This window comes from Pyrgilauda ruficollis, unplaced genomic scaffold (genome assembly GCF_017590135.1).
Source record: "Pyrgilauda ruficollis isolate IOZ18807 unplaced genomic scaffold, ASM1759013v1 scaffold1, whole genome shotgun sequence".
Classification (NCBI taxonomy): Eukaryota; Metazoa; Chordata; class Aves; order Passeriformes; family Passeridae; genus Pyrgilauda; species Pyrgilauda ruficollis.
The window spans coordinates 16,998,449-17,020,689 of record NW_024508100.1 but is presented as its reverse complement, the minus strand read 5'-3'; the positions used below and the strand labels follow the sequence as shown (position 1 = coordinate 17,020,689).

At 35.1% G+C, this 22,241-nt stretch overlaps 1 protein-coding gene across 1 annotated transcript; it reads right to left on the bottom strand.

Annotated features, from left to right (window-relative positions):
• Positions 1–5,720: 5,720 nt before the first annotated feature.
• Positions 5,721–20,817, bottom strand: DTHD1 (death domain containing 1). The gene is made up of 10 exons (XM_041489911.1): positions 20,541–20,817; positions 15,848–16,715; positions 15,026–15,353; positions 14,221–14,400; positions 13,144–13,388; positions 12,148–12,312; positions 11,316–11,605; positions 9,854–10,098; positions 6,580–6,637; positions 5,721–6,010 (listed from the first exon to the last, which is right to left on the bottom strand). Exons 1-10 carry the CDS (start codon positions 20,815–20,817, stop codon positions 5,721–5,723), a joined length of 2,946 nt encoding a protein of 981 aa, XP_041345845.1.
• Positions 20,818–22,241: the final 1,424 nt, after the last annotated feature.

The window sequence follows — 22,241 nt, the reverse complement described above, 5'->3', positions numbered from 1 at the left end:
GTAATTATGCTGTTCAACAAAGCATGTTTTGGTTTTTTTATTATATTAAAACACAAGCAAAATTTTGACTAGTAGCTAATTTCCATTTCACCCTGAATTACTAGTTTTATCTTCTGGGGGTTCCATAACAAAATCAGCTACAATAAACACACCCCGAATTGCAGCATTGAGGATCAGCGAACTTTATTGCCTCGGGTATCCATGGTTACCAGTCACTGAAGAACAAAAGAGGCAAAGATTTGACAGCAGTTTATTGTCAGCCACAGGAAACCACAAATCAGGTTGATTTTATACCTGTTTTAGACACGAACTGAGGCTACTGCCTGCCAGATTTAGGAGTGTGTATGTGTGTTTGTCCGTGTACACAGTTTGTAATGTGATAAGGAGTGGCTGGAGCCTGCTTGCAAGAGGAGGGGGACTGAGAAACCAGTATAAGGGATATGTTGATAATTCCTGTCCAGTTTATATCACTTTGTATAATCTAGGAACACAAAGATGTACAAAGAATGCCTCTCTTTGTGACTTCAGGTCTCCAGTGTTGAAAACTGCTGTTGTAAAACCTTTCATGAACTTTAAAAACTGCATTTTAAAATGCTTGTAGCATTTAGTCCTTTTAATCCTGCTGGAAGATTGTGATAGCTAGGGAAGTAATTCTAATTATTTACCTGTTTATGCTATGCAACCAGTACAGTATTTATCTAATTGAAAATAACTTTATGAAGATTCCTTTTTTTTTTTTTTTTCCTGGCTACACAAAACTTTTTTTTTACTTTCCTTTGAAGAACTTTTCTCCCTTTCCCTGCTCTTTTACGTATTCCATCTCTGCAGAAGGTCTCAGCTGCAGAGGACATCTCCCCAACCTCTTCTCGACTGGCAATGACAGTTTGCTGTCCCTCTTAGAAATATTTTCTGAGTACTTATTGTTACTGGGATTTTATTTATATTTGAGAACAATAATGAGGAAAATGTGAAGTATTTGATTAAAACTCACAGCATTTATATTGTTTGTAATCAGTGAATTAAAAAGACTCCCAAGCAAGACTTGAGGGCAAAATAAATGGGGTAGAAATGGTTGAGTAAACTCACATTAGCATTGCTGATTTTACATGTTGAGTCATGGTAGTTTTACCTTGTCTTCCCTCTTTAGTTCTAAGCTATTCAGCTGTATGCACCCCTCTTGGTACCATTTGCTTCTGGAACACTTTGAAAATTGTTTTGTAATTTAAAAAAAAAATAGCAGGATGTTTTCACTGTTTTACCTCCAGGCTGACAAAAAATCTAGACTTTCAGGAGTTTCTCTGTGTGTAAACAGAGATGACTTTGAGTATTTTCCATTTGAATTTAGTTTTATAAGTATCATCAAATCAGTTATTTTATCATAACTGTTGTATCATATAACTTATTTGCAAATATTCCCAGTAAACTTCTAGATTTTTTTGTAGCATCTTTTTTTTTATGTGAAATAACATTTATTCAAGACTTCATAAGAGAAATTCAGAAAGCATAAATTGGCTCTCCATTAATAATTATTCACTTACCTCAAATAAGTTTGGTAGTTTCTTAAAATCTTTGGTATTATGTAGAACAGTAAGGTCTTCTGATTTTGTTTCAAGTTTCCTCACATTAAAATAATTTCATTGTTCCTTTCAAAGTAGAAAACTTCAAAATATTTTTACACATTTGATTATCACTTCAAACTTTTTTTTTTCCTTCAACACTTTTTTATTAATTTCCTTAATTCTTCAGGCATGAACATTGATTTTAACAAAATATTAATGTTAATAGAATGAAAAAATTCCTATTTCTGATAGCATAATATCTGCATCTTAAATTATTTGCATCTCTTGACCTCAAAATACTCTAAAATGGGGTAACTCATTAAGAGACAAGGGAATAATGCACAGTCTTTCAGGAGTTTCTTTTTCATTGTCCTAGTGAAATGACTTTTTACATCCTGATTTTAGGTCTGAAAATACAGAAAATAGTATCTTTGTAGAAGCTCTTCTGCAAAATCTGCTGGCTGAATTGGAAGTTGCAGTTTGAAAGTGCCACATAGTAATACTAATACTGCCTGGAATCCTTCCAGTTCTATTAAACTTTTTCAGTTTCTGAGAATTACTCTGCTCTGGCTGTAATCTGACAAGAGAATATTTTTGGAAGTCATACAATCCAAACTGGACTTCCAGATAGAGTACACTGTTGAAAAAGGTTATATGTGGATTTTTAAGTTTTGTAGCAAGTTGAAGAGGCATCGTTATTTTTCCACTTGGGAAGCTATAGCACAAAAGGTCTTTATGGGAACAATGGTGTGGTAGGTGTTCAAAGGACAGAAAAAGGCGAGTGAGACGTAGACATGTAAGACTTCATACAGTGCTTTGAAAAAATCTTCTGTCAAGGGGTTATACCCACTGTGAAATAAAGAATTTATATATGTAACGAAGAGTTCAAAAGCATATGAATTTTATTTAAAGACTATGAATAGGGTTACAATAGTAATGATGAAATCTTGTCTTTCATGTAGACTAGAGATAAGAACAAAGTCTTACACTTGCATTATTATAGAATAATTTCTCTTATGTTTATGACATTTTCATTGTTCAGGAGGAAAGGGTGCAACAGGAACTCTGCTTTTATATTCTCATGAACTTTACTGTGATTTATTATAATATTACAGTAGATTACTAATCCATAATAAGTCTTTTGCTCATCTCTAATACTATATGAGAAAGTTGAAACCTTTTTGAGGAATTGAGAATATTGTATTTCTTTGGTTGAAAGCTTTTCTAATTGTATTGGAGGTGCTCAGTTAAAGTGCAGAGATATAGAAAGGAGGGAATGCTTTCAACTGAGCTATTTTATGCCACTTTCCTGAGTCCCCCTGACTTTTCAGGGGCTAATCTCACTGTATTTAAGACCTGCTCACTGAAATGAGCTGTTGAGAAAAGCTGGAAGGAGCCTTTCCTCCAGCTCTCCCACCAAACTGCTGTGCATATGGGCTCCCTCCCAGTTCATTTGGGACAAGCTTTTAAGTTGAGACTCTCCTGCTGTAAGATGACTTGACTATAGATAGTTCTGTGTAATCAGTACTTCCTGAAGGCTATCTAAAGAAAAAAACAACTAATTTTTGAAAGGGGCTTGGATGGGATAGTGATTAAATACCATATTCAGTTTTTAAATTAAACATCTGTTGTATTAATCAGTTTATTCATCCTGCTCTATTTCACTAAGTAGAGAATTTGTGTTTTAAATGTTGAATATGCAAAGTCTGCTTTATGCCTTTGCACTTCATCATCTCAGATGCAGTTGGCAATCCATCCTGTAACAATGCCACAAAAGGAATATTTGTTTTTCTTCCTTTTGTATTTGACTAACTGTTCAGGACTTAAATAATGAACTACTGCCTTCAGTTAGCCAAATTATAGTTGTCTAGGTGATTTCTTCCTGAACAACTGGCTTCCTATCTTAGCTCCTTTTCCTGTCAGTAGCCTTGACTGTTTAGGAGAAATACAAAATTTAACCTTTTCTTTAGAATTAAAAAACATACACATTCTAAGCCATAAAGCTGAGATATTGCTTTCATCCTACATATTTTTTTATACTCAATAAAAACACATAGCACAGAAGTAGATTTATCCCATGTAGTTCTCATTCTTTTCCACATTTTGCCTACACTTCAGAGAGTTTAAATGTCACTAAAGGGAGCCCTTTCATTTAGGAGACAATTGCCTGAAAAGCAAAGATCAGTGTTGATAGTAGTTACGAACTGGACTTTCCACATCAATACTTGAGCCATATCAGCCTGTGACTGGCATAATAAATATTACATGCATGTATTTTTTGTTAGACAAAGATGCCATCTTGTGGCAGAATGTTGGAAGTTGTATCAAACAGTTTTAATTTTGGTGGAGAAACGAAGTCAAATTTTTAGCAATATTTCCAGCATTGTTTGTTGTACCATGATACACTGAACCATGATCCTAATATACATACATACCGAAGATATCTGATAATCCAGCAAGTGAATATTTAGTCCATAAGAGAAGGCACTTATGAAAAATGCCTGATGGCAAAAAGTGTTCAGGATTGGGAAAAATGTGATAATTCTTTCCTCTTATAAGAAGTCAGCCTACAGGTAAAAGACCCTCTTCATTAAAAAAAAAGGATGTTTGTTATGTTTCATTCTCAGAAAAGGGGTTAAATTACTCATAGATTTGTCTTACATCTAAAAACTGATAATAACATGAGACATTAGTGACTAGATGAATAAAACTAATTAATACTATTCCTATTTATCTTTTCTTTTACCATGCAATTTTCCCATTTACAGTAGCAATTTGTAAATGTTGCAAATATATGACCTCTATAAATAAAATACATGGACTAACTATGTATCACAATTAAGATTTGCCAGCCAGACATACAGGTTTTCTAAATGGCCTAAAAATGAATAAAGTTTAGATCAATAAATGACTGAGAACTGATTTTGATTGAGATTTATATGATTCAAGAAGAGGTGAAAAAGGAAAATAATTGGTGCATCGAGGAGAGATCAGAAGAATAACAGTAATTAATTGTGCAGAGGTGGTCTTGATGAAGGAGGCATCTGTTGCACATTTCTGAAGCAGTAGGGAAGTCACACAGATGTGACAGCCTGTGTAATCACAATATGAGTAAGTACCAAGGAGTCATCTTGCTCTCAGAAGTGTTTTTCACTGACTCCTGCCAGCTACTTTTTGCCTTTAACAGAAATCAATTTAGTGTTTAGATAAATGTTTGGTGTGTTTTATCAGGTGAATTGAAATATAGAAGTAAATAACAGAAAATGGTAAATTAAATATTATTTCAGTAGAAACACCTTTAGAGAATACAAACTTTACTCATGCTCTGACTTAAAAATCAGGTTAGTCCTACTAAGCATTTTGGAAATAAATGAGTTTTTAAAGATTGAAGACATGAATAAGGAATGGCACAAATACTCGTTGTTTACTATCTGTACTTTCAATTCAAGAACTTAGTGTAACAAAAAAAAATGTCAAAGCCATACATTTTAGAATTTTAATGAAGAAATAGGTTTTTTTTCCCATATTTGATGGTAACCTAAAAGAGTCCATTACAATGACAGTTTAAAGTGAGGCAACAAATCTCATAAATTCAGGAAAGAGGTTACATATTCACATGAGCCAACACTGAAATCTTGTATGATATTCACAAGGATGAAAAACATTCATGGAAACATAAAAGCAGAATTAATTACTAACAAATCTGAAAGTAAGAAGAAGTTACCTCTGTCTGTACATTAGGCTATAATCTGAAGAAGTTGGTAGTTATTAAAACTGGACATAGAGCAATCTATATATATAGAATGATTAATATTATTTTTATATAATGAATAATTTCTAATGTTAAAGATATGTAAAAATATTGTGTTGACTGCATATGGCTTGTGCAAACAGTTAAAGTCCTCACAAATCTATGCAGATCAGTCTGTAATTATTCATACCTATATTTGCAATATCTGATTTTACGTATAAGAAATGTTCACTTTTATCACGCAAGGACATAGCTATTACACTTTGCTTTAGTAAAGAGGTTGCAAAGTAACAAATCGTCTTCTCCTGACTGATATCCCTGTCACTTGTTCATCCAGAAGTATCATGGAAATATTCATACACTTCAAGAAGAAAGATGAGAAATTGGGCTGTGAGTTGCCTGTGTTTCTGTCAGGTGAACACCTTATTTTGCCACTTTAAACGAAGTTCTTCTGAAAGATCACTTCTGCCACTCTTCTGCAAATAGTGAGACAAGAGCTGCTGTTTATCAGCTGACTTTGGAAGGGTCTTTTTCCAGCAGCAAAGCAGCTCATAGATCTGGTGTGTTAAATTATCAGGGCACTTCAGCCTAACAAGCTGAAGCATGCTCCGTCGAACAGGTAAACATAAAGCAAACAATGATGTATTATCTTCTGCAAGCTCTTCTGCAAGCCAGAACAGCAACTTGTCCCATAGGGCCTCTGAAAGGCAAAAGTTAGCGAAGTAACAATAAATCTTCCTTTTTTTTTGAAAAAGCTTTTTAAAGCTGGAGGATCAGTGGGTAAACTCCCCAGCTAAATAGGGAGTGTTTTATACTTTGGTGGAAATATCATCCCATCTCACCATCTCATTTCCAATGCCATTTTTGGTAACTGCTCTGCAGTACGAATTGAATTTAGTCAAGAGCAGATTCAGCAAAGATCTATAATTTTTGTAACTGAAGGGGGAAAGTTATCAATAAAATCAAAGTTTCAGTATTTACTGCAACTGATTCATCAGTTATACTGGAGCTTTCCAGTACAAACTGGATTTCCTTATACACAAAATTATATGCTGTTCGAGCATCCCACCACAACAGTATCTTACAAGAGCTATTTCATTTCCTGGTAAACAGATCTATTTTCCTTTGGCTACCTATTAACATATTAACTATTTCTTTCTATGGCATTTTCAAGTGTCAATAACAGCTAAACAAACCCTGGAATAAAAAAAAAAAAAGCAAACATAGGTCTTTTTTATATTTATATTAATTTAATGGTTGTTTTCTTACCTGATGAATCAGACAAAATTATTTTTGTACTTCGTGGACGGTGGATCAATTTTTCATGCTATTAAAGAAAACGTGTTGAGGAAAGAGAAATGATCAGTAAGAGGTGAGGCATATGATTTGGGAGTGGATTGCAGTAAAATCTTGGGGGTTTAACTCTAAGCATTTTAAATTTTTTCTACTTACATAGAATATTTTTGTCATTATTAAAAAGAATTAACACCATCAGCAGGTATAAAACAGTATATAGCTATTAAAATAAAGAAATTAACAAAATTTTCAGCTATCAAGTGGGTGTTTATTATCTCTTATAAAAAGTTCATTCTTCATGCAACTTTACAGATATTGGGTTAATATCATTATGCCATAAGTGAATACTTTTGAATACTGCATTAGCTTTGCCTTCTTTTCAAGGAAAAGAACAACTTTTAGTTATGTAGTAGCTATTGTGAGGTCAGGTAAACACACTGTATTTGTAGCTATAGTTATTAATTTTACATAGTTCATCTTTTAATACATCATCATGAAAAATCATCAAAATTCAAAAGATAAGTTCCATTAGAAAGTAGAGAGTCTTTCATCTTTCTTCCTCTAAACATTGGAGAGAAAGAAAAAATACTTTGTCCTGTTTCACCTTTGGCTGAGAAAGATGAAAGTCTTCTGGCCTTTAGTGTTGTTTCCTACTGCATATAGAACAATGATTTACTTACATAAGCCCTGAGTACAAAAAGAGATTAGTTTGTATGAAGTGAAATTCAGATTTTGGTGTTTGAAAATGAAATTATCTTCTTTAAGTGCTCATGTTACTTTTGTCACACACATTCAGTTGTATTATGTGGCTGTTTATTCACAGCTCTCCCAAGGAAATTTGCCTGAGGTTTTTTCACTGATCTTCTGCTTTTCATTTGGGAATTAAGAACATGAAACTCGGACTGGAAAAGTTATCCTTTTCTTTCTGATACACTGAGAATTATGGAGCTTATCTTAATGACTTCTATAACACAGGCTTTAAATATTGTTCAATATTTGGAGTGTCTCAAACGTACTGAGCTGCACAGCCATAAGGTCAATATATTCATAACCGTTATCTGTTGTGAAGGTGCCTATTCATCAGGCTGTACACAGCCATCCTGGGAGGTGATTTCAGTGCACACAGGATGCACACATTACGCACTGCATGGCATCCTGTGCTGTACTGCTCTGGAGACCTTGGAGGTTGGACTAGGTGACCTTTAAAGGACCCTTCCAACCCAAGTTACTCCATGATTCTGTGATCTGAATCTGCCTCATTTTGCATGGTTCTACAGTGGTTCTGTCACTGGATGTGCCCCAGCGTGAAGATAAAATGACATGGCAAAAAAACTCTCAGAATAAAGGGAATATAAAGCTCTTCCAGAAGGGGGCATTGCTCTTCTTCCAAGACTCAGCTTTCTCTGGCTTTTAATGATGCATTCGTATTTAAACTGTATTCATTCATAATGAGAATTTACCACCTCAAAGGTCTGTATTAGATTTTCAAAGTTATTGTAGATTAACTCAATTACCCATGCATTGACTTTAATCTGAACCACTTCATGCTACTTAGTGTTAAAATAGTAGTAAAAATTACAAGGATTGAAAATTAGTATTGTCTAAAAATAGTGTAATAATATACAGTGCATTAGATCTAAAACAGTAAATTGCCTTTAAAGATTAAGTGTCTGTGGTGAAGTGCTAAACTCACCCACGGTTCAGCTGCACTGGCATGTGGTCCTGCTGTTCTGGTTGACAGCTAAGTAAAATACTCTTAGCAGTCAAAGCAGTTTTCTAGTCTGGAAGGTGCTTCAATTAGCCATGCAACTGCCTTTCTGAAGCAGGGAATAACATGCTATTCTGCTGTTAGACAGTCATTAGACATAAAACTTCAGCAGAATAGTAATTTCATAATGTCTATATGTATTACAGCAATCTATTTTTGCAAAGCATTCCCAGCCAGTAACATTGATGTGCTCTGTCAAATGGACCTCTCAGACATGACCAGACTCTAGTAGCATATTAAACAGGACAGACAGAAAAGGAGAAAATAATCTTTTACCTCCTTAGACCACTGTGTCACATAAATACAAAATCTTTGAAATCATTAGGTATGCACACATATACTTGACATCAAAACCTAATGCACTGTGTCTGACTTGTGTTGAACAAAATAGCTTAGAGGAACAGGTGTTTTCTGTTGCTGAGGAAAGGAAAGCACCATAAATAGGAATCATTAGTGAAAATAAGATTACTTCTGTAGAAATATATGTTTAAAGTAAAAACTGATGTGAATGTTTGCATACAAAGTAAACAAACAGCATTTTGACCATTGTCAGCAAATATTTGTAAGTGGATAATGAGGGCATATACATATAAAAAATAGGTTATGATTGTACAGTTACTGCCTTCTTTACAAAAGGAATTTAGATGGGAATTTTACAGAAATGAGTGGAAATGTAATAGTCAGAATGGTTGCCTTAAAAAGATTCCATCTGTCTTTGTCACAACCAAAATCAGACATTCCGGATTCTTTCAACTATGATAAGGAAAAAAAAAACCAAAAACTTGAGAAACGTGTGAAGACAAATTTAAAAAGAGAAAAACACTACTGTTTATCACCAGAGATTTAGACCAAGTGTTTCTGTAGATATTTTGATATTAAAATGTATGCAACTTTGATAGTAGTAGTTTAGTGGCAGCATTTTGTGCAACATAGTGTGCTGGCATAGAGGCTCTTTGAAAAGTTTACAATGAGGTTTCATTGAAGGAATATTAAAGATTAATTTATATAGCATTAGCTTTCACCAGAGATGGAGATAATTGCCCACATGACTGTACTGCAGAGGCTAATCAGGAATAATAGAATAATCAGGTGATAGGTGGAAGACAGGTCACACAAACCATTTAATGATCCTACAATTTGCAATTCTGTGCTCCCAAGACAATAAAACAAGAATGATACACCTGAAACTTGAGTAATAATTTCACAGTGCCATAATAATATCTCCCTTCCAGCTGGGGAGATTAGATGGGTGAAAATGTTCTGCTAGAATTTCTTCCATGCTTATACTTGTATAAGGGTCCTTCCCCACAGCTAAGAGAAATTCTGAGAATGTTTGTACATTGATGATGCACCAGAAGTCTATCATTGACTTCTGTGTTTATCTGTAAATCAAAAATCATACCAAGATCCCTTTTTCTAATAAATACATGGTAAGGCAGAAAGGGAAATGTCTCTAATATTATCAAGTGAGAAATGCACCTTTGGCAATGTTAATGCTAATTTGCACAGTGGAGACTGGTGTTGATATTCATCATACGGTAAGGTTTGTTCCCATTTCTTTGGTATCATCTCTCTGGGAATTTTATAAAACACTGCTGTTCCTTTGTAATGAGGTGAACTGTGGTTACCAAATTCATCCACTTCTTTAATTTGGAGCTCCAGCCTTGGTTGTCTTTGTGAATGAAAAATCAGTCTGTAGACTTTCCTGAAATCTTCTCCATTCTCTGCAGTCCATTTAATAAAATATTTTAAAAAAACTTTTTTATCCTGCATTCATCTAAAATAATTCATTAGGATGAGTCAAGCAAAGGTAATCATATAACATTTGGTTATTCCTTGGTTGTTTTTTATCATTACTATTACTTTATTGAACATCTGAGTGCAGCCTGCTTCAGTTGTAGGCATATCTTGTAGATAGCTTTCTTAGCCCTTTAATAGTTGGCTTCAAGAATAAGTAGTGGAGGCAGTGCTACAAGTTGAAAATCAAGGAACAGAAAAGGAGGTATGTACATAACATAAAAAAGAATAAGAATAAAGGTGCGTTGTGAATTGAATTAGAAGTATATCCTTCCTGGTTATTCAGGATGGATGGCTATGTGTAACAACAAAATGAATGGCAGCAGAGGGGTAGATGCATTTTTAGGTTTTCTAAATCTATTCATTTAATACATCTACAGACACTGTCCTTTATGTATATAAGCGGATATTTCTCATGGGCTGGAGACTTCTCTTTTTGAAGAATACTCCTTTTTTTAGAGTACATGCAGTTTTCAATGGGAGAGTTTATGTACAAAATGTTCAGAGGGCCAAATACATATTTATATGTTCAATCTAAGACAGACAGAAGAGACTATATGCAATTTAGGGTGAAAACCTTTCAGAGGATTCTTCTTTTTTCCCTATAAGCAAATCTCTGAATGGTGGCAGCCACTACATGGAATTTTCTAGGCTGCTAACAGAAATGGCATAACTCTCTCTCTCATCACCTCAATTCACAGTGCAACTCACAACAGGCAATATTTTGCCTTGGTTTCTAGCTCACTCTAAGTGAATTTACTTGGACAAAACTCTCTTAACAGACAGTTCTTAACTGTCTGTTAAGAATTATTTTAAAATAATTCTTAAAATACCATGTGTTTCTGAGGAATCAGGTTTCACAGAATTCACAGGGGTTTAAGAGATCTCTAAAGATCATCCAACTCCTGCTCAAAGCAGGATCAGCTAGAACACATTGCTCAAGGACTCGTTCAGGTCGTACATTTTCTTTACCGTTGGAGCAATTTCCCATTAAGCTCCATGTTTCTTTCTTTGACAAGAAACAACACTGAAATAACTAAATGTACTGTGAGCAACTTCAATCTACATGTGTTCCCATACAGTGTTTTTTAATAGCTGAGGTAATTGATAATGTTCATACAGATGCATGAATTAACTGCCTTACCTGAAGCAGAAATATTTCCTGTAAATCTAAAATGAATCTGCTCTCCTTGTCTTAATGGGAACTGCTGTGTAGGTTCTGGGGGACCAAAATAACCCTCCTCATGGAGATTTTGAAGTTCATTGGTCAATTCCCTGGATGCAGACAGCAAAACTACTATTTTATATGGGTTTTCTCTTTTCTGATACAGTATCACATTAGCCATCGTGCTATGGAGAGCTTCTTCCAGAGCCTGAGCAAAGAGGAGAAGATGCCTGTTTTCCAAAAGGAATGCAAGTCGAATGACCACAAACCTGTATTAAGGTAAAAAGGAAAAAAAAAAAAAAAAAGGAAAGAAAATGAAATAGCTTTATTTTAAATAATTTATCAACTGTTAACAATTTATTCTTAAAAATATTAGGGGGCTCAGTTGCCAAGGAAATTTTTGCTACCTTCTTTTCATCCTTGTTTCCAACACACGGAAAGGTGGAAATTTGCTTGTGTTTGTAAAGTATGTTGACAACGTAGGTATGATTTCAAATACATATGAATTGTACATGAAAGTAAGATAATATTTAATAATAATAATTTAAAAATTAGGCCTTTTTAGTTAGAGAGCTAAATTACATTTGCCAATTAAGACTGATATTTTTCAAGTGTCTATGTACTACATTGTGTACATTCTATAAATGAAAAAGTTATGTTGTTTTTTTTTTTTTTTTTGTAATTATGAGCAACAAATCTAGGAGCAAGTTAATGATTAAAAATGGATGATTTCTTAACACTACTAATTTCCACTTATTTTAAACACACATATTTCAGTAAATAAAATTTTGTTAAATTATTCATACATTACCTTTCTAAATGCTCGTTTAGTTCAAAAGATACAAGTCCATTTTGTGCATTCTGGATAATAACATCATCAAACACCTTCCACCCTTCTTCTTTGTTTCCATGACCTAATAATTTCAAAGTATCACAGAGATTGTCCCCACTTTTTCTCACAGAAGTGCTCACAGCCCTGGAAAGCCAAATAATTATAGAAAAAAAACCCCATAAAAATAGTTCTGCAGAAAAAGTAAGCTTTGGTTTGTAGCAGTTTTACACTCTGCTGGCCTTGACAACTTTTTCTGGTTTACCCACCTTGCTTAAAATCTGTATCTGGAAAGACACTCCAGAGTATGTGAATGATATAATTATTTAGAGAATTTTTCTTCAATTCTCCAGAAACTGCTGAAACATAGAAATTATCTTTCTTTTTTTTTTTTTTTTTTTTTTCCAGGAGTCTTCATGTTTTAATGTTTTTTTTTAAGACATGCTGAAAAAGCCTAAGTTTTAGAAATATACTTTCGAAAAATCTGGACTTTTATCTAGTGCATAAAATTGACCTACTATAAACCATTGTGCCATGCATTTTGATTCAGGCAACCATTGAAATATGTAGAAGTAGAGATGAAAAAATTCAAAGGTCAGACTCAAATCAACTTGGTGTGTTATGAACACAGCAGCTTTAAGTCATGTCTATTCTTTGTGTTCAGTTTTTGACTATGTTGAACATGCCTGAATACTTGGTGAAAAAACTTCATACAGTCTTCATTCTGACTCCTGCTAGAAATGTAGTGGTCAGCATATTTAAAGAATAAACATCAAATACTGTATTAATTTTTCTGGTGAAACTATAGCATGAAAATTTTGAGGATTTGCTCTAGTGTTTCCAACAAAGCTCATAGGTATTGCAGTCTATATTAAAGAACAAACACAGTTTTAATACAAAAAGTTATAAACCAAAACCTGTTAAAATTCATTGATTTTGATGTTTTAAAAAACGGTGAATTTGAAGTGAAGGTCTTACCAAGGATGGTATGCTGCAGCAACACTCTTTACTGTAGCACTAATGGCTCTTGCATGTTCTGTTTCATCTCCTTGCCTTTTTTTGTCTGGGTTTGGGGGACATGGTAGAGTAATAGTGACTGAGCTGTTAAAAGGTTGGGCTGAAGGATGCTGGACATGAACCAGTGCACTGGTAGAGATCACTGAGTGATACATATCATGTCTTGCTTTCAATGCTGAAACCAATGATGGCTCAATTGGCTGAATCTAAATATAGAAAGAAATTATATAATCAACTTGCAAAAAAACCAAAAAAAATCTTCTACTACATGCCTGGGTTTTTTTACAAAAATTGGTTATACAAAATTGGTTTATCTTTTGGAGTTGACAAGACTATCACAGGAGAATCAGACTCCTCTCTTTAACCCAAGAACAACCTCACCCAAGTAACAGCACTTTATACAAAGCTCAGAAAAATGCTTGAAAGTCATCAAAACCTGGAACTTTTACTGCCTAAAATATTTATATTGTTTTGTTCCTGATTTGAGGTCAAGTTTTGAAACTCATGAGCTTCCTCAGATTTTGAAAACAAATCTGAGATTTTTCTAATCTCATAATTTTAGTTTCTCCATACTTCCAAATTAACATCTTAATGGGGCAAGGGAGAAACATAACTGAAGCACAGTTTGAGACTATATTCAGCCTAAGACTAATACACGATAAAAACCTTTTGTTGCACTTGCTGGCACCAAGGAGAGAAACGGTGAGAGAAATGAGTCAGGTGAGAGAAATAGTTCCATTAACTTGATCACTGGGCCAAACAATTAAAGTTTTGAGTTGACTCATCTTTATTGAAAATGACTGTATTTTCTGAACTATATCAAACAAGGGTAGATAGATCTTTTTTAGCTAAAGATATCCCTGACATGTGGTTTAACAAAGATGACAGGAAATCGGCGTGTACAGGATGTGAAGCTGCAACCACTTTTTGTAGATTTCTGATATTGGAAGAGATTGCACTTTAACATCATTAGCATACTCACTTCAGAACTGATCAGATAACAGGCTTATAGAACAAGTATCACATATTTCAACTTACCTTTAACTGCATAGGTGCTGGAGAACTGAATGCTTCTGGTTGGTAACAGAAAGAGATTCTGGAATCCACATTCAACTTTTTTAAGAGTCCTACCTTTGGAACAGTAAATGTTTCCTTCTTTAAGCATGACAACACAGAAAAAACACCCAGATGATAAAGTTTCACTTCTGCAAAGCTTTCCTGAATAAAGAGAATGTGAGGTTAGAGTATTGGAGGGAAAGGAAGCTGTGTTTCACAGTTTGATAAGGTAACACTCTCTATAGAGCAAAGTATGGAATGAAAATAAATTGACTATTATTGCCACCTGCATGCCCAAGTACTTGGTAATCTCTAGTCATCATGTGACGTTATTTATATTCCCATGAAATGAAGGTGAAATGAAATAAACTTATAAACTGGGTGATGAATCTGGTCCAATAGAACACTTCTGCATTTAAAAAAACTGTGTTCATTTGATATAGTTTGTACTTATTTATTCTCATGGAACGGTGTTACCTTGTTGTGATCTAAAAGCACAGTAATTCCCCCTAAATTCTACTTTTATCAAATAATGTAACACATTGCACTTATTTACAATAATCATGAAACATTACTCAAGCATTAGTATTGTGGGATCAAGCATTTGCTTAACATTGTAAGTGACAAAAAGAATGTTAGTAAATACTAGTTTTCAAATAGAACTAGTGCTTGACCACACATAGTGGGCAATATGATTTAATAATGGCAACTTTACTTGAAAAACTCCAGAGACTTAACTGGGAAGCTCAAATGATGCTTTTACAATCCTTTGATAAGAGTTACTCACCTTATGGTTTCCCTGGTATCCTTGCAAAGAAATAGGAGTTAAGTAGTTCGACTGGAAGTTGGTATCAGTCACCTTCACCATAATCTCCCGATAATTTCCTCTGAAGCATGACGTAAATGGGATTGCAATGTTGATAGGGAAAATTAGTTTTTCATTATCATAACATTCAATACTGATGACATTGCTGACCAGCTCCTCAGAATCATCCACCACCAAGGAACTTGTGTCGTTGAGTATGTTACACTTCAGATTCTCCAGAACAGTTGCAGGGGCTTTAATAAAACAAGCTATTTCCTGGGGGTTTTTTCCACTCCCTTTGACTAGGAATCTATTAAAAAAAAAAAAATTGTATTTTGAGTGGGGTAGGATTTTTGTATTTTTAATTAAATACTTCAATGTAATGATGTGCTATAATGAAGAAGAAGATAATTCAGAAAAAATATTTTTAAGAATAAATGAGAAAATCATGAAAAGTTTTATGTTTAGCCTGTTTCAGAACAGCTTACAAGTTACTGTAAAACTGATGAATTGTGGTCCTTTCCAACTAATTTCCAACAATTTGAGGATTATTGACTTTACTGGCTGTGACTCAGTCCCTCTCTGGCATAAAAAAAAAATTATGCAAATAGAAACTTAGGGTTTACTTTAGACCAAAGGGAAATATCTTCATTGCACATGTTCAAATTGCAAACTGCTGTTATGTGCACAAGCAGCATCTGTTCAGTACATGTCTATTGAGTTTCTGCACCCACACATGTTTATAAGTTAATAAGTAATAATTATGTACATCTGTTCCTAAAAGAAGGAAGACTATGTGCTTACTCTTTCTTGAGCCAGTATCTAGACTTTTGTACTTCTTCTGCATCACTTCCAGAAGGATTCACATCAGGAAGATCATAAGTTTGTGCTGAAGATGTGAAGGGACTTAGGTAATTTCTAAAAATCTCATCATTTTTTTTAATTTTATTGTCTTCCATTTTCTCTGTCAGTTTGTGGTCTTCACTTTCTAGCCCTTTTAAATTGTCCCTGACTACTTCCTTTTTCTCCTGTTCACAACGATTTGTGATGCTTCTGTCATAAATGTTCTTCAACGTCCCAGATAGAATGTCTTCCTCACTGCTTGTAAGAGCATCCGGAAAAGCGTCCAGTTCTGGAGGCCTTTCAGTAACTGAGCTACCTCCCTGAAGTTTATCCTTTCCATTGCACTCTTTTTTCTCTGTAAAAGAGACAATCAGTAGTTGGTGTTCACCATCTTCCTTTCTCATTGGAGATTCTCTGCTGGTGTCTTGTTCTTGAGCAAATTTGTTTTCACCTAAGGATGGAATTTTCCCCACAGTTTTAATTTCACTTGTGTGGGTTTGATTGACATTTTGACTTTCTGTCTTGTTCAGAAAAGGAGTTCTTTGGAATTGCTGACTGGAACTGGAAGATGCTTGCACAGAGTCTTTTGCTTCTCCTTCCGAACAATGCACATCTGTTCCTCCAGAAGCATTTTCACCAGTCTGGTTCTGAGAATCACCATCTTGTCTGCAGCTTGCAGCATAAAATTTATTTTCAGCCTCTTGAAGGTATGAGATTGTATTTATCAAATACTCCTTCACTTTCTGCAAATAATCTATAATTCCATTGAATTCTGAGGAAAAAAAAACAAAAACAAAAAACCCAAACCAATTACATTTTTCTATGAAAGCTGGACAAAAATGTGAAAACTATTATACACATATTTATTGAATTCCATATAATCCCATAGTACCATTCAATACATGAAGCACACTATTTCCTGGCTTCCATTTAATGTTTTTGCATATATTGCTATTCAGGTGAAGTCAATTTCTAAAGAACTGAATATGGACAAGTACATTTTTATACTTGTCTAAGAACAATTGTGTGTGTATTTGTCAAAATCTTACTCTGGCAACTCTAAGGAACACTTTTCTAATGATCAGACACTAGCTAAATTCTTAATCAATCCAAAGCATTGATAAAATATAGTCAAATCAGTTTGGGAAGATCTTTAAAATGAAACATTATATTTCCTAAAATTGAATGCTTTAAGATTCTAATGCATAGATCTCTAGCAAGGCTGTTATACATGGACCTAATTTTAAATTCCAACCTTAGAAACTCTGAATTTTTGCTATGAAGAATAGATGATAACACAAAACCACAAGCTCACATATAATACAAGCTCAGCAGTTTGTAATATTCAGTTACAGGAATGGTGAAGGTTGCCCTTGCATGTAATTAAAACCACCTTGTTGAGAAGAATGCACAAAAAGCACACAACCACTATGCAACATTCATTCATGTAACATTTTAACTTCTATATTTTATAATCCTTTCTTTTTCTTATCTTGAACTTTTTCTTAGAAATTCTTCCAGATATTGTCTCCAAGAATTTAAAATGTATACTTAGAGCTCTTCCTGCATCCTATTGCTGTCAGCCCCTATAACTGGAGAGGTATCTTCACTAGTTAGATGTATTGGAAACCTTGGAAAATTTTTTGCTTATTTCTGTGTGCTGCATGAGATCCTGGATAATTTTGTTTTGCAGGTTAAATCTTGTGAAAGTCAATACAAATAAGACAATAGACATAAGACACAGTACGGTGTGCTCTCCACTCCCAATGTACAGATACAAGGAAAGGAAAACAGAAAGGGCAGATACAAGTCTTACAGGAAGCCTTTGACTTAACATTCACTTTTTTAACAATGTCATATGAGGTAAATAACACCTCAAGGTTTTCAGCTTGGAAAATAATTTTATCAAGAATGCCATCAGATATCAATGTGATCTAGATAGGTCTCATCTCTATTTACAATGATTAATTTAAACCTACAAAAAGTACAGGTCAGAATAGATTTTTCTTATTTAACTTGGTCTAAAAAATATTCCTTTCTAATACTTCCTCAGTTTCCAAGTGACTTATTAGACTTTGACTAAAAAGTTTGGAAATATTTGGAAAAAAAAATAGAAAAAAGGAAGAAAATACATTTTTAAAGTATTGTTTACTTTGAAACTGGTAGTTTCAAAAAAGAAATACTATTTTACTGTTTTTCCTCAGGCTCTTTTACAGTAATGAAGAAATTCTAGACAGTTTAACAGGACTGAGAAATTTTAAAAAAAAGGACTGGAAGAAAGAGAGCTTTGTTTGCAGAAGAGGTTGTAAAAGACCACTTCCCACTTTCACTGTAAGGTAAAGGTCAAGCTTAGGCAAAACTGTCAAAATTTACATTTCTCCCCTGAATTTTGCATTTTCTAAACAAAACAAAAAATCCTCAAACAAATTGTACAGCCCTTTAAACTTCCCTAAAATCAAATTTGAAGATTAGAGAGTAATTCAAAACAATGGCATTTTCCTGTGCTGTAATGTGACTTTTCTAATATGGGCAAGAAAAGATATGGCTTGCAATCATATACTATCCAGCTGTGCCACATGGAAAGACACTTTTTCCATTCAATTACAAGGTTAACCATGGAATAACTCTTCTTTTGTGGTTTTCCCTTCCCCGTTTATTTTCTAACACTTTGTTTTCTGTGCTTTTTCTGATGTTTGATTAACACAGTTTCAGAATAAAGAGGTAGTTTATATGCAACTGTCTCCAAACCTCTTTGCTGAGAGTTTTGAGGGAATTTTTCAGGTGAGGAATAGCAGCTTTTTGGAAGAGAATGGTTCTTGGAAACCTGACAAAAGAAGAATTTAAAAAAAAATCAAATAAACCATGAGGCCATCAGGACAGTTGGCTTGCTTGGAGCCTAGAAGGAGGCTTTTTAAACTCAAATACCTTGTTATTATTATAGACTTTATAAATCCATAGGTTAAGATTTAGAAACACAAGCATAGCTAAACATTTCTGTTTGTAATATCTTTCTTTCTCTCTCTTTGCATCATAGAATCATTGTAGAATGATAGGATGGTTTGGTTTGGAATGAGATGTTCTTTAAGTTTCTTTCCAACCTTCCTTCCTGTCATGGGCAGAAACACTTTCTAGTAGACCAGGTTGCTCAAAGCCTCATCCAGCCTGGCCTTGAACACTTTCAGGAATAGGGCATCCACAAGTTTTCTGCCTACTTCTCCCTCTTCCTGTGTCTCATTACTCTCTAAGTAAAGAATTTCTTCCTAACATCTAATCTAAATCTCTCTTCTTTTAGTTTAAAACTGTTCCCTCCTATTCTAGCACTATATGTGATAGTGTCCATATAAAAAATCACTCTTCCTCTTTTTTTAAAAGCCCCTTTTAAGAATTAGAAGGATGCAACAAGGCATCCCCAGAGCCTTCTTTTCTTCAGCCTGAACAACCCCGATTCTCTCAACCTCTCTTAAAAGGACAGATGCCGTGATGCCTCTGATCATCTTCATGGCCTTCCTCTGGACCTGCTCCAACAGGTCCATATCCTTGTGCTGGAGACTCCAGACCTTTATGAGTACTTCAGGTGAGGGCTCACAAGGGTGGAGTAGAGAGGGTGAATCACCTCCCTTGGCTGTTGGATACTCTTCTTTTGAGGTTTAATGCTGATAGACCTTAGATACAAATTTTCATAATTTTCATTTTCTCTTCTTCTTTGATAAATGTTAATACGTTGAAAATTGAGGACTGAGGAAAAAAGTGTGAGAACCAGCCCCACAAACAAGATCAGACAAGAAGGAAGAGAAGATACTGCAGACATGGGGCAGAGATTTCCTTGCAGCCCATGGGAGACCAGACTGGAACAGATATCCTGCAGCCTGAGGAGGACCCAGAGCCAAGGAAAGTAGATATTCCCTGAAAGAACTGCACTCTGTTTGAAAGCCTATTTTTCCTTACAGGAACTGCAGACCATGGGAAGGACCCACAGAGGAGCATGGAAGAGAATAACCAGGAAGGACTGTAGAGGGAACTGTTATGGACAGACTGCTGCCCTTGTTTGCCATTGCCCGGCACTCCTCAGGAAGGTGAGGAGGTAAAGGACATGGGAATGCAGGAGTGAAGTTGAGCGTGGAAAAAAGTCTTGTTTCAATGTTTTGTTTTGCCTTTGCTTCTCACTATCCAAATCTATTTAAATTGACAATAAGTTAAATTAATCTGTTCCCTAAATTAAGTCTATTTTGCCCATGAGGGTAATTTCAAGTGATTTCTCTATATCAACTCAGGATTTTTTCCATCTTATTTTCTTTCCTTTTCCTGTTGAAGAGGGGGTAGTAAGTTACTGGGTCAGCATCTGGTGTCTGGCCAAGATAATCCCACTAAAGTATAGTGTACATATAACTTTGAACAATTCTGTTCAGTTAATTTTACTTTAATAATTTTTTTGGTCATATAATGAGAATTATGAGTCTCATATTGAATCTCATGGAATGGTCTCAAAACCCGTGTGATACAACTGTGGGAATATGAATTAATTTGGTCTAATGAATTACCAAGTACTGAAATACTAACAAGTGAAAATTAAGGTCCCCCAGCATCATCAGACAGCAGAACTCAGCATCTAATATATCCAATGTGTCTGGGTACAAATAAGTCTTTCCATACTTGCCTGGACTTCCAGTCAATTCCTTGTGTTTATCATGGAGAGCACTCAGCAAGTGGCAGGTGTCTTGAATAATTTCTGTAACATTCTCCAGCTGCTGGCTGAGAGATCTGCTCAGGTCTTTTGGTAAAGAGGTCAGTCCAAGCACATACTCCTCCAAACCTCCTTTATCCAGATCACTTTTCAGAAGCACGTCTCTTGCTAGAAAGTTCAGGTAAGAGATTTTTCCTAGGACTTGTCCTGATTTCCCTGCAGGTGTAATCTTACTTCCAGCTATATCCATTTTATGTTCAGAATATGCTACTATGGTTTGGTTTTTTTTCCACTCAAACTCTCCACAAGTTGTTGTCCTTGGTTCAGGCTACTACACTGTTTAGCATTACTAGCCTAAACAGAAATTTTAAAAGTACTGTATTCCACAAACCAAATTCTGTCTGAGAAACTCTGAGTTGATGTTGATTATTAAAAAGTTCCTAGGTGACAGGAAGGAGTGGCTGTTCTGTAACCACAGGCAAGGATTGCCAGGAGACGCCAATGTACACCATGTGCCTTTAAGGGAGATTATGTAACTCTGTTATGTAGCAGTGACTTAAAACTTCAGCATATCTGAGCAATTTCTTACTTCGGAGGCTACAAATGATCAGTACTTACAAAATCAAGTTTAATTGGTTATTTACAATTATATACTTGCCAACAATGAAACACAGACACACAGAATCACTAGGGTGGAAGAGACCTTTAAGGTCATTGAGTCCAACCCATACCCTGACACCTCAACTAAACCATGGCACCAAGTGCCACATCCACTCTTTTTTTTTAAACACATCCAGGGATGGTGACTCCACCACCTCCTCAGGCAGACAATTCCAGTACTTTATCACCTTTTCTGTAAAAACCTTTTTCCTAATATCCAACCTATATTTCCCTTGGTGGAGCTTAAGACTGTGTCCTCTGGTTCTGTCAGTTGCTGTGTGGAGAAAGAGACCAACCCTACATGGCTACAGCCACCTTTCAGGAAGTTGTAGAGAGTGATAAGGTCACCCCTGAGTCTCATTTTCTCCAGGTTAAACACCCCCAGCTCCCTCAGTCGTTCCTCACAGGGTTTGTGTTCCCAGCCCTCACCAGCCTCGTTGCATCCTCTGGATGCGTTCAAGCATCTCAATGTCCTTCCCAAACTGAGGGGTCAGAACTGGACACAGCACTCAAGGTGTGGCCTCACCAGTGCCGAGTACATCTCCTGCTGGCCACACTATTCCTGATACAGGCCAGGATGCCCTTGGCCTTCTTGGCCACCAGGGCACACTGCTGGCTCATGTTCAGTGAGCTGTGGGCCAATACCCCCAGACATTTCCTTTTTAAACAGAGGATTCTATACCAGATCTCATGACAGCAAATGAGGCAGTAATGGCCACTTAAATTACAGTTGACTCTTCCAGTTTTTTTACTTTTTAGCAGTCTTAAGGAGAATGTACATTTAGTCTGTCTGATGATCTGATGATCAGGATTTCAAGGTCTCTAAAGCCAATGATTCATATAGGAAAACCATTGTTTTAGTTATAAAAAAAAAATAGGCCCCACATCCTATCTTAATTTCAGTGCCAGTGCTGGACTATGAAAACCTATTTATTATATTTTGTTAGAAATTCTCTGTTTCTCCGTAATTGAAGAATCATGATAAATTATGTAAATGGAATTTCTTAATCTTTG

What these genes read in the sequence shown, in the direction of transcription:
- DTHD1 (XM_041489911.1), bottom strand. Translation starts at nt 20,817, where the DNA reads ATGGATATAGCTGGAAGTAAGATTACACCTGCAGGGAAATCAGGACAA. An exon ending in GCTGCAGCATACCATCCTTG is followed by an intron (nt 12,313 to 13,143) that starts GTAAGACCTTCA and finishes TTGGCTTTCCAG; the next exon opens with GGCTGTGAGCACTTCTGTGA. An exon ending in CTAAACGAGCATTTAGAAAG is followed by an intron (nt 11,606 to 12,147) that starts GTAATGTATGAA and finishes ACCTTAATACAG; the next exon opens with GTTTGTGGTCATTCGACTTG.